At 38.9% G+C, this 12,683-nt stretch overlaps 1 protein-coding gene across 1 annotated transcript in view; it reads right to left on the minus strand.

Annotated features, from left to right (window-relative positions):
• Positions 1-248: 248 nt before the first annotated feature.
• The window catches only part of ANKRD50 (ankyrin repeat domain 50), a 39,504-nt gene continuing 27,069 nt past the window's right edge, over positions 249-12,683 (minus strand). The window contains exons 3-4 of the mRNA XM_009707882.1: positions 3,119-6,666; positions 249-769 (exon numbers count right to left, since the gene is read on the minus strand). Of these exons, the coding sequence (XP_009706184.1) occupies positions 3,122-6,666 (3,545 nt within the window). The 3' untranslated portion in view covers positions 249-769; positions 3,119-3,121. The remainder of the gene's footprint in view (positions 770-3,118; positions 6,667-12,683) is intronic.

The following is a 12,683-nucleotide window of genomic DNA, read 5'->3' on the forward strand; positions in this document are numbered from 1 at the left end:
TAAAACATACCCATATTCAGTTACCTCATTACCGTAACAATAACGGAGGCTATTTAAGGTCAAGTGTCCGAGAGCAAATTTACCTATTGCTTTCAGTGCTCACAGTCTGCCATCCAGATTTGGTGCTGTAGTACCAGATAGTGGATTTTGCCTCTTAAAAATCCCAAAGATACTGCAGATGGTTGCAGTCCGACTCCTTTGCTACCACTGAACAGCTATTACACAGACAGGACACACAAGTACAGTATTTATAAAATACTGTTACAAGACTTGTATTTCTGGAGAGAACATTTTGAAGTACACAGGGAACTGACCATACATTACAACAATGCAAATGTGAGAAACTGTTTGCTTATTTTCTTTAGCCACAGGAAAATAAATACAAAAAGCACTGCCTTTCCATACACAGTTGGCTGTGGCACATGCACCTCTACCAAGCATTCTGGAATAGGAAATCAAAATTCCTTCTTCTTACCATTTTCAGCTGTTGTCAGGGAAATACAGCATATATCTTTCTGCAACTAGAAAAAGTGCTCATTCTGTGTATTAAATACAAAGTACACAAAATAAATTTTTGAAGCACAGAGGGTTATACTGAGAAGGCAGCCTGAAAATGTAGGCACGTTACAGTAATTAAGGTAACTGTACTGTAGTAATCACATTCTTGAATTTCTAGGTGGACTAAACAAGCATTGTATGCTTTCATCCCAGCCAGCTGATAAATCGTTCAGAGCAGAAGCGCTTCTGTTCATGGCATCATGGAATTGGCCTAAAAGTACAAAATAAACACATTAAGTTTTGAAATACTCTGTAATGCAAACACTGTTGTCAGAAAGAGAGCTGTATCATTTCTAATTAAAGCTAAAAGCAGACAACAACATACCAATGATGAAAAGTATTTCCTGCCTAACTCAAATCCCATGATTGATTCCCTGTGCTCTCTACCATCCAAAGCAGCCACCAGGTCCCCACAGCAGGAGAGCTTCCCAAATAAACAGAGCTCGGAAACGGCAGCCAGGGAAAGAAAGCCATCCCTCAGGTGCTCCGGTACCCTATTTCTGATGTGATTCTCTACAGGTGACTCATTTATTCACTGGTCAGGGAAATTACTGTTTTTGTCCTCCAGACTTGGCAAAAGAGGAGGCAAATTATACCCTGAGCCAAGCAATTCATAATCCACACAAAATTGTCTTAAACTTCCATATTTAAAATGAAGCCATGAAAAATCGTTAGATAAAAAGCAAAAGGAACCATTTAGTTATCCATCACCTCATATGCTTAGCCCCTTGCAGAACCAAGTACTTCACAGTGAAAACCCCTGAATTTTCAATAAAGCGCTATTTGTTCCAGATAAAGCAAAGCCCAATTCAAGTTTTAAAATTATATGTGGCATGCTCACATTTTTTTTTACATGCTTTACTATATTTTAAAATCAACAAAGATGGAAAGTTCATCAAAACTAGTCTTTTGATGACAGATCAGGTCAAATCAATACATCCTAGGTCAGAATGATAGAATTTATTTACAGTAAATTGTAACATGAAAGCAAGCAATGAACATCAGGTGCAGGTACATAAGAATTAGGAAATACAATTCTTAATTACACATTTTAATATGTTTTATGGAGTCAGGAAAAAAATTACAAACAAATTTAAATCCTGTCTGGGCATGATACAGAACTGTGGGAATCTAAAGTCCTTTTGACTTTTACGAAGATTTAGGGCCCTTCTCTCTCACCTCCCTATTCCTCTCTATGCCTGTTCCTGTTGTCGCGCCTCTTCACCTTTGCTTGCCCCAGAGCCCAGCTGACCCTTTGCTAATATTTGCATTTCACAAATGTGCAGGCTCCAGTACGCAGCTTTTTGAAACACTGTACTGTTTCAAATATTTTAATTCGTCCAAAATGCCAACCCCAAGGAAACACCTTCAGAGTCCTGCACAACATTCTAACGCTCTGCAATTCACAAGGGACCTCACCTACATCTAGGGAGATGCAATCCATTAAAGTGAAGTCCATTTCCAGGACATTCAGAGAAAAACCCTGTCTACGTGTTTTTGACAGCTGAAAACCTCCCATTTGTGGATTCCGCACCACCTGCAATTGTCCTAGAAACCTGCAGTCTTCAATGTCTTGCAGCAGAACCAAGTCATCTAGCAAGAACATTCTTGTTCTAAGGAGCAGCAGTCTGATCTGTCAAAAAAGCAGCATTTACACAAACAAAAAGTATGTTTTCAAAAATAAGCAAATAAGCAACAAAAGATGTGCATACGTTTCATAAAGATGCTGCTTCTTTGAAATTCAAATAGAAAATATATTAATTATTAACATATTCCCAATACCCTAAAAAAGATAAACATCACCAGGAAGAGGGAGAAAAATAGTTCTATTTTAGCTGACTCACTGACAATTCAGGTCTGAAAAAGCTACACAGAACTCCCTTTTCAACTTAAAATTCAGTATAGGACAGAAAGTGAGAAATCTAAATTAACTCCACCGATTGTAGAATGGTCAAAAAATTGGTACCATAAAATAGATTCTAATCTTGTTCCGAGGAATGCCTTCTCTTTTATAGCAGGGTTACCTTCGCAGTAACAGAAATAAGATCAAAGCTTTAGTGTAGTATTTTAATTTTCAATTTGTAGATAATTATGCTACTGAGATTTCACATTTAAAATCCAAATTCACAAAAGTGGTTTCCTGTAACTTACAAGAACCTTTAGAAGCCTCCTGAAAAGCATTTTTGTAAATAATGAAATAATTACTGTATCTGAAAATATCATATATTAAAATTCCCAGCTGTTCTTATCTTTGAAAAGAAAATCCCAAACCAACGCTACATGCAACTTGCTGTTTTATTCAGTCACATATCAAAGACATTGGGGTACGATTTGAGGAATCAGAATTCAACAGAAAATATGACGGTGATCCAATTCCTCTATAGCTGATGCTTTTAAACAACAGTAAAACAAATACTTGCCAGGTTAAGATTTTAACACTCATGGTTTTCATTAAGAAAGCAATTATGATGATAAGGGACAATGAAATGTGATTTTAGCGTATTTAAAATGCACGTGATGAAACACACGCATTTGCTTCCTTTGTGACTGGATAGGTTACCTTTTATAACGGTGTTTCCTTCTTGTAGTTGAAACTTGGGTCGCTACCTTCAATCTGAAGTTTTAAGGCTTGCTTAAGGCTGAGTTCTGTCTCCGCGGAAGGATAGCCTTCCAGTACTTCCTGATGCCCTCTGTCCTGCACTGTTCGTGGGACAGAAACCCTACCGAGAAAAACCTGATTGCTCTGAAGATGGTAATTGGGATTCGTCATAATTCCATTTCTCTTCTTCTGTTCGCCACTCTGTTGGTGAATTAAGAACTGTTGCTGAGATCGACCAACTTCTTGCTGAGCTGGCGGGACCAAGATTTTGCACTGTGGCTCTGTCGGCATTGATTTAAGCGGCACACTTGTCCCAGATTTGGCAATAGGTACTCGTTTATCAAACTGAGTCATTTCATACTCTAACACTTTTGGCTGGGAGGAACTACTTTGTTTTATTTTTTTTCCAGCTGACCCAGATTTGCTGGAGTTGTCCGTTTTCCCCCCTTTGTTAGTTTTAGTTGATTTCAAACTAGGTTTTACTTGGCTCCATTCAAATTCACTACTTGGTGAATTATGATTTTGACTCAGGGAATGAGTTGTGGAAGAAGGAGAAACAATAGACTGCCTACTTCTGCTGCGCGGCAGGGAATGCTGCTGTATCTGCTCTGTGAAGGACAGGCTGTGGAAGCTATCAATGGGCACTGTCTGAGCAGTCGCAGTCGACGACGTGGTGCGGAGAGAAGAATTTTTGGAACTTTTCAGGGAATTATTTGACAAAGATGACTTCTGACGGTCAACTGTAGAATCAGGAGACTCTGAAGGAGAACTGAAGGCATGAGCAGGCCCATTAGATAAGCCACGCATACTAGGCTGCATATCTCCACCAGTACTCCCTGAACTGTTTGACTTCATTGTTAATGACTGCATTTTAGAGGAGACTGACTGCAAGGGTTTTTGCTCCATTGTGTGGACTGGAGATGGAGTGCAACCATTCAGAGTAGATGCACCATATTTTTCCAGTAATTTAATAATCTGAGAGTGTCCATTTTTGGCGGCAACACGCATAGCAGTGCGCCCAAACTGGTCGGCATGATTTGGATCAGCACCATGCTCCAGTAATATCTGGACAACGTCAATGTGCCCTTCTTGGGCTGCAATGCAGAGTCCAGTAGCACCTTGATTACATGTATGGTCAACCAGAGCTCCATGCTCAATGAGAAGCTGCACTACCTTCACATGACCTTGCCATGCAGCAGACTGCAAAGCAGATCTCTTCTCATTATCTGCAGCATTCACATCAGCATGGTACGTTATCAGCACCTGTACCATCTCCAAATGGCCCTGCCAGCAGGAAACATGGAGTGCTGTTCTTCCTTCAGCATCACTTGCTTCTACGTTTGCACCATTTTCTAAAAAATACTCGGCCATCGTAAGCTGGTTTTCTAACGCTAAGATATAAAGTGTTGGCCGGCCGTCAGCATCTTTGTAGTTTACATCTGCTCCATGGCTGAGCAGTAGTTCAACTATATCTCTGTGACCTTCTAAAGCAGCAACTCGGAGAGCATTTCTCCCATCATAGCCTCTCTGATCAATGTTGGATTTATTTTCCAGTAATATCTGCACACAGTCATAGTGACCTTCTTGTGCAGCTAATATGAAAGGTATACGTCCATCATTATCAATTTCATTTGTTCTAGCACCTTGTTCTATAAGAGCTTCACATATTAACCTGTGACCTTCAAAAGCTGCCATATGCAAAGGTGTCCAGCCTGCATCATCTCTATGATTTTCATCTAGCCCCCTGTCCAGCAGAGTCCGTACTACTTCAACATTGCCTTGAGCAGACGCTATGCTCAGAACTGTTCTCCCTTCACTATCAATGCTATCAACAGCGGCACCCCAAAATAAGAGCGTATTTACAACTGAAGCGTGGCCCATGGAGGCTGCTGCCAGAAGCGGTGTACGACCGTTGTTGTCTGTGTGATCAACATCAGCTCCTCCTTCTAGAAGTAGATCAACAACATCTACATGTCCTTCATAAGCAGCCACCAGCAGTGGAGTCATGCCGTCTTTATCACAGTGGTCAACTTCAGCCCCACGGTCAATTAGAAGACTAACCACTGAGGCATGCCCCTTACTGGCTGGTACACAAAGGGCAGCGACAGACAGGGCAGTCCTTCCATCCACATCCTCATGGTTTACCTCCGCACCGTGATCCAGCAGGTGCTCCACGATCTCCTTATGCCCCATGTACGCGGCTGCAATCAGAGCTGTTCTGCCCTCGTTATCAGCTTTATTAACTTCAGCACCATGTTGAAGCAGATTCAGCACAATGTCTTCATGTCCTCCCCAAGCTGCAGCTCTCAGCGCCGTTCGACTATCAGCATCTGCACAGTCCACTTTGACTCCAGCATAAAGGAGCGCAGAAACCACCTCTGTGTGCCCACCCCATGCCGCAGATCGCAATGCCGTCCAGCCATCATGATCAGTGTGATTAACATTAGCCCCACATCCGATCAAGCAATTGACAACCTTGGTATGTCCCTGCCGAGCAGCTAAGGTAAGTGCTGTTTGCCCATGAGTATCTTCTATCTCTAAATCTGCTCCCCTTGAAACCAGCAGGTTAACGACATCGAGATTGCCGCTGTACGCTGCGTTGGCCAAGAGCGTTCTCCCGTTGGAATCGCACTGGTTTACTGATGCTCCATTGTCTAACAAGGTGCGAATGGAATCTTCCCTCTCCAGAGCCTGCCGAACAATGCAAGACGTGCGGTCATCTTCACTGTTGACGTGAGCACCAGCTTTTACCAGCAGCTGTAATACTTCTTGTTCTTTAGGAATTAAGGTTGACAGGGAGTCTTTGACAGGTGTGCCATTCCATATCATCCATAAAGCCAGCTCTGAAGTCTCTAACTGCAAATTTGAATTAATTAGATGCAATGCAAACTCTTGAGCTTCTAACGGCGTTAAATCCTTTGCTCGGCAGGTGTAACTCATTGCCAGCATTCTGTGTCCCTCTGCCGCGTTACACAAGTATTTCTGCGTACAGTGCTTTACATCTAGCAACCATTCTGCAAAACTGTAATGAAACAAGATTTTTGTATTTCCAAGTCCATCAATAAGGACTTTTGACAGGACATCCAATTTGCGTTGAAAGTCTTCCATCGTCAACATCATGTTTTTGGTCCACACTGCATGATACAATTCTGTTGTAGTTAACGGTCTACAGGCTGCAAGAATTACATTAAGAATAGGCTGGACCTTTGCAAATTGTTTTCTCACAAAAAGTCTCTGACAGAGCCAAAGGTATAGGCCGTTTAACGTTCCCGGAATATCACGGATCTCTCGTAACATAATAAAATTCTCCACGACGCCATCTAGGACACGTTCCAGATACAAAAAGCAACCGCTGCTTTTGATGTGAAGCTGATTCAGCATTTCTGCAGTTTCTTTTGTGAGATGCTGTCTCAGTGCTTCTTCCTGATCTAAACGATGCAGAATATATTGTTGCACATCTTTCACAATGTAAGCCTTTCGCAGATCATCCAGACTTATTTTTCGAAAACCTATAAAAAGGGAAGAAAGTTGTTATTATTTCTGATCAAGTTTTGCTTAACTCAATGTTAAAAAAAATAAAAGACAGACATTTCTGGGTAGGGAACACCCACAGTAATGTATTTTGTGTGTATACATAGTGAATGTAAATTAATAATAGCAAAGAACTTTGATAATAGACACATTTTTATCATCATCTACTATAAGAATACATACTTGCTACTAACAAAGTAAATTTTAAAATTCACTTTGAATCAGGCATTGTGTGTCTGCCTTGTACAATACTAAACACCTAAGCAAACCCACCAGAACTGCAACTAAAATGAGATTATTAAGTAGTATTATATTATTAAAGGAATAATCCCTTCTCCAATGTGGTTAACAATGGAACGCCAAATAATTTTCAGCTATTTAGCTTAAGATATAATTATAGAAGAGGTTATTCACACCTGGTGCATATGCATGATGAAATGTACATAAATCACTAGCTTGATCACCTCGGTTTCTTTTAAAAGCTTTTATGATATAGGAGAGACACTCAAAAATAGTTTCAAATATCTTTACACCTCTGTGCATTGAAAATTATCTACTTTTTTCAATTAAGGACTGAGTTTTAGATAAACACACCGCTTCTTTGGTAAGTGACTCATTGTTTAAGGAAACAGGCTTTCTCATAGTTGTATGATCTCATTGTTTTTCCAACCTGTTTACTCTTTAGAGGGAAAAGGGAAATTATTTCATACATGCATAGCGTGTACATCTCCTACCTACGCGCACACATGTATACGCCCCTCTGCCCAAAGCAAAGAACGCTATTCTTAGTGGCTGTAAGGCTCTCAAGAATGAGGTGTAATGAAGATACAGTTGTATGGACTATATGGCTATCTCTGTCATTTAAAACATTTGCTTTGGCATTGCCAAGTTAAGCATTTGATGAAGACCTACCCTCTCTGATTAATGACACAGTATATTGTTTGAACACTACTTTTCTGGAAGCTGTGGGAAAATCGCAGGTCACAGACACAGCAGCTTCAACTACCGTGTTTCAGGCCAGAACTGTACCTCACTTTTCCAGAGACAGGCTGTAATCTCTTCCTTCACTGTAGCAGATTGCACACATTTCCTTACAGTCAGCTCAGCCAGTCAGAAAAAAAAACCCCAACTTAGCTTTTCAAACCAAAGCAGTTATTAACCTCCAAATTATATTGAAGGAAAAGCAACCCTAGAGCAACGCACTCAATGCCATTTTGGCCCCATCTCTGTGGAACAAATAATTTTAAGACAGACTCTATAGAATGTTACTTTCAGATCTATGTTTTTATTGTATTTAAACATTCTGTGGCTCATATTGCCCAGCCTGTGAGCTTGTTCTGACTGAACATTAAGCCTGATAAGAGAGCTGTGTTTTTTGTTCCCGAGTGCCTTCAGCAGAAGTTCTGAATGTCCCATTAAGCTCACTCTGTTCATTGTTTAGTCTACATGAGCATTGTACAAACACAACAGATTAGAACTGAGAGGCAAACTATGGCAGGATTACTAAAATATTTCTGCTTCCCTTATTAATTATGGTAGCATTACAAATCTAACAGGACTAAATCAATAGAATACCTAAAACAAAATTATGTTTCTCCCTAAAATAAAATCGCCGGATAGGACTCTCTTGCACAATCACTTCTCAGGCTAAGGCTATGCTACTAAGATTGTTTACTTGAACATTTTTGAATGAGAAGGCCAGGAGGCAGAAAATAATTATTTTGGGGGGACCTTTCTCTATTCCGCAGAGGCATTTTTTGTGCTCTCAAAACAAACAAGAACCATCTTTATCCACCATAATTTGTCACAACTTCAAGCAATGTCCTAACCTGACCTGCAGAATGGCATAATTCATCCATTTACTATGTGTTTGATTAAAATACTCTGCATGTAACTTTCTAAAGCCCTTAATAAGAAACTTTGCTGAGTAAGAACAGACAGTGCCCTGGGATTCTGCAGATCCCAAGCTTCCACTTCAAGTGAAAAGCTGTTTCTAGGGTATGATCCTTCAGAAGACAGAGAACTAAAAAGACAGGCACTAAGAACGGGCCTTGGTTGGCGCACACTCACAGTCGTATGCATACCCAGAGCTGTAATTAGACACAAGTGTCCCTTTGGTTGTCTTGTGTTCAGTGAACAGCTCTGTTTTGCTCAATTCAGAGCAAATGCAACCACCACGTTCACTCACCTTCCAGTTCTTTGAACCTCTCTGCTTCTCCTAGCACAGATTTGTACCTGTCACTGGGCTGAATGAGAAGAGGCAGAGAGCTCGGCAAACTCCTTCTCAATGTGTTTAGTCGTAAGTCACTCTGCTCACAACATCCCCAATCTCTCACGTTAATCCCACGCCCACATCCTTCCTTCCAATGTATATCTGCATATGTAAGTTATTTTTATTTTCAAATAACTCAAGCATTTTTTCAGTTTTTACAGTATGTGATTTCATTTCCCTGCAACGAGAAACCCCCTGATTGACTCACATGACAGCAATCCTAAGATTTCAGCTGATGTTCAGTATTGCCGGACTAATGACTACACTTCACCTCCCTTGACTCCCAGCCTTCACATGAAAACCTGCAGTGATAACTGTTTAAGCGTCTCAGTCCCCACATGTGTGCTTCAAAAGCAAAAGACCCTTGCTTATCTTCTGAAGTTCTTTGAATACCAATTTATATTTTGCTTCCCAACACGGGTGGGAAAGCAAACAAAACCATTTCGGATGTGATAAAAAAAATCCCCAAGTCCTCCAAAAGAAAAAGTAAAAAAGGAAGGGTTTGTGTGTCCATTTTGCTTCCCAACACGGGTGGGAAAGCGAACAAAACCATTTTGGATGTGATAAAAAAAAATCCCCAAGTCCTCCAAAAAAAAAAAGTAAAAAAGGAAGGGTTTGTGTGTCTGGTTCCCCCCCCTTTAAATGAGGCTGTATTATTACTTTGTTTCATATTAGGGTTAAAAATATTGCCCTACTCTGTACCTACCTGAGACATACCAAATGTCTAACCACTTCACCCAAGAAAATAAATTTCAGAAGACTTCAGAGCAGTGAATATTCCAGAAGTTAGTAATTTAAACAATTTGATTGGCTGTACCTCATGGAAGCTAACAATTACTTCTTTTCTTTTGCAGTATTTCCAAATATTCCTTGTTAATGAGAACCTATATATCCTATCCGAAAACAAGTTTGTATAGCAAGAAGCACACTACACTCATACAGATGTTCGCACATCACATGGATGATAAGTGCTTTAAGGGCTGGGATTAACAAACTGCCATTGTAACAGACTTTTGAACAGAAATAGGTTGTTAATTTTAACCTCTGCACCATGCCATACTATAATGAGCAAATAATTAAAAAAAGGTCTTATAGATAGATTTTTTTTTTTTAAAAAAAATCTCAAATTCTTGCTGCTAGCTTCATGGAAGAAAACAAAGCCATGGGTTTTTTTGCCCAAACGTCTATCTAAATGAGGTCATTTTACATTTCCAAACAAAGATCCTGCAAACTTGCTTTTCAACCCTACCAGATACAATAAGTCACTTTCATGGACAAGAAGCACCAAAACATTAAGAGAAAGCTCATTTTGTTTCAGATGCATTCCCATGAACTATTTAAGCTCAGCAAAACAGCAGTACAGTAGACAGAAAGTGCAGTCCCACGACCCTTCTTTTTGCATTGTTAAACTTTCTTACAACACATCACTTTCAACCCAATGGGAGCTCCAATATGGATTTTCCTGATTTATTAAATTCCTGGCAGTTCTGTAAACAAATCAGTTCCAAATGTATTTCTTGGCAAGATGCAAGGTCATTCAAAGGAAGGGGGGGTGGGGGAAGTATCTTGGCTATATAAATACTTCTACAGTATATCAACCTTTTCAAACTTTAACAATAAAAAATAAGCTATTAACTAGTAGGTTCTAGTAAATAGTTAAAAATATCCTTCTACTTTCATATCTTTAAATACATTTACAAAAGTAAATTACAAAAGTTTTAAATACATTTCATTGTATTTCATTTAACCGAATTGTTACCTTTAAAGTAATCCAAATGATTAAAAACACAACAATGTTTTGGCTTTCATAATTTACACTGCTGATCTAAACACATACTAAATCAGGTATGTCTATGGCCATTTATGCACACCTGCTCAAAAAGAATAATGTACCCAGCTGAGTAAAATGCACCTGAAAACTCAAGCAGCACACTTAGTATGCCCCAAATGCACAAAAAGCTAAGCATTACAAATTTCGCTGCATCTACCCCAGATGTTAAGAGACACTGAGGCTGAAACCTGCTGCTCTCACTGGTCCATGTCATTGCACAGAAGTTTACTTGGTTAGATTCACAGGTAACAGTTCATTAAAAAAAATTAATTCCCTCTAATTACAAAGCAAGTAATTTCAAAATTGACAGATAACTTTTTACTAGGAAATATGAAATTCCCTAGTATCATGTTTTCAAAGTGGTAATCAGAAGTAAGTGGTAATGAGAAAAAAGGAAACAGTAATTAAAAAGTTCCCAGTTTATTTCCAAAGTCTTCGAAATAGTTTTTTTTCCAAAACCCAAACCAAAACAACAAATAAACTTTTTCAAAGCTTTAATATTATAGAAGCAAATTTTACAACTCTATAAACACATAAAAATTATCTTTTATAGTAAAAATCCAACTCCCATAAAGACATTAACATGAAATCACCCAAATAAATTCCAACCTACAATGAAAAATTAAAGGACAACTTAGATTTTCTTTTTTGAAGCAATCTCTCCTGAGGTGGTCTCCTACCATTTATTTTCTGGAATGGCAGCTAATGAGAAAAGGTTCAGCTCCAAATGAGGCAACTGATTTGATCTGGGGATTCAGCAATAGGAACTACCTGAGGAGCTTCAATCACCAAACAGTATGAGTTTTCTGGGTGCAGAGAAGCTGGGTTGTGATTTTCACTATATTTCTCTAAAGTTTTCACATTTTTGCTTATTTTTCAGTTTTAGGAAAGCCTACAAGAAAAACAACCCTTCACATCTATTCAGACCAGAACCAGCAAACAGCAGAAATATGAGAAAGACTTATGCTCCCAACACTTCTAATCCAGAATAAGTCTGGATAGAAATCAGCTTTTAATAATATATGGCTGTCTGGAACTGAATGAGAGATAAAAGGAAGAGTGAAAAATGAACGACAGATTGTCTGCTTTTGCCTATGGATAAGCGAGTGAATGGAGCTTAAACTGCCTCGGAAGCCAAACTGAACACTTTCACGTCCAGTTTTGATTCTTTTTATTGTAGTTTCCAGTATCTTTCTGGTATCGAACATTAACCTTATGGAAACTACGGCTCCCTGAGATGTGACACCTGCATGGGTTGTACCACACTGGTGCAGTCATGCCTCGTGTGAGAAGGAATTCTTTGGATGAAGAATGTCAGGGTTTAATTGAGGGGTATAATCAAGGCAGATGCCACAGATATTTGATTTATGTGTGTAACAAAAAAGAAGAAATTAAGTAAGTGCCTATTAAAAAAAGTCTCTTTAAACCAATAAATAAAGCATTTGTACATATGCACTTCTGTCTATTTACCTTTATGCTGTTAATGAGAAATTATGTGCTTTTCACTCAAACTTATCTAATAAAATTGCCTGATTTTAAAATGCCTAAAGTTTTTAAAATAATGACAGATCTTTAAAAAAGGAATTTAGTTTTGTAAGAACAACCGCTATGCTTTCAAGATTTAGCTTCATTTTAGAAAAAGCATTTTTTATTAGCTAACTAGCTGATGCTGAAAAAAAATAAAATTGTATGTTCTGGGCCATTTTGAGGTTAGAGGGCTTTTTCAGTTATTCAGAAATACAAGGAAATTTTCTAACATTATAATACAAAGATTGGAAAGGCTGTACTTAATGTAGCTGCTTGACTGTCTGTACTTGTAGCCAAACGATAGCAAACAATGATGTGGGAGATAATGTGGATAATTATGGGCACAAGACAGAGAATTGTGAAAT

Source organism: Cariama cristata, unplaced genomic scaffold (genome assembly GCF_000690535.1).
Source record: "Cariama cristata isolate BGI_N322 unplaced genomic scaffold, ASM69053v1 scaffold8079, whole genome shotgun sequence".
Classification (NCBI taxonomy): domain Eukaryota; kingdom Metazoa; phylum Chordata; class Aves; order Cariamiformes; family Cariamidae; genus Cariama; species Cariama cristata.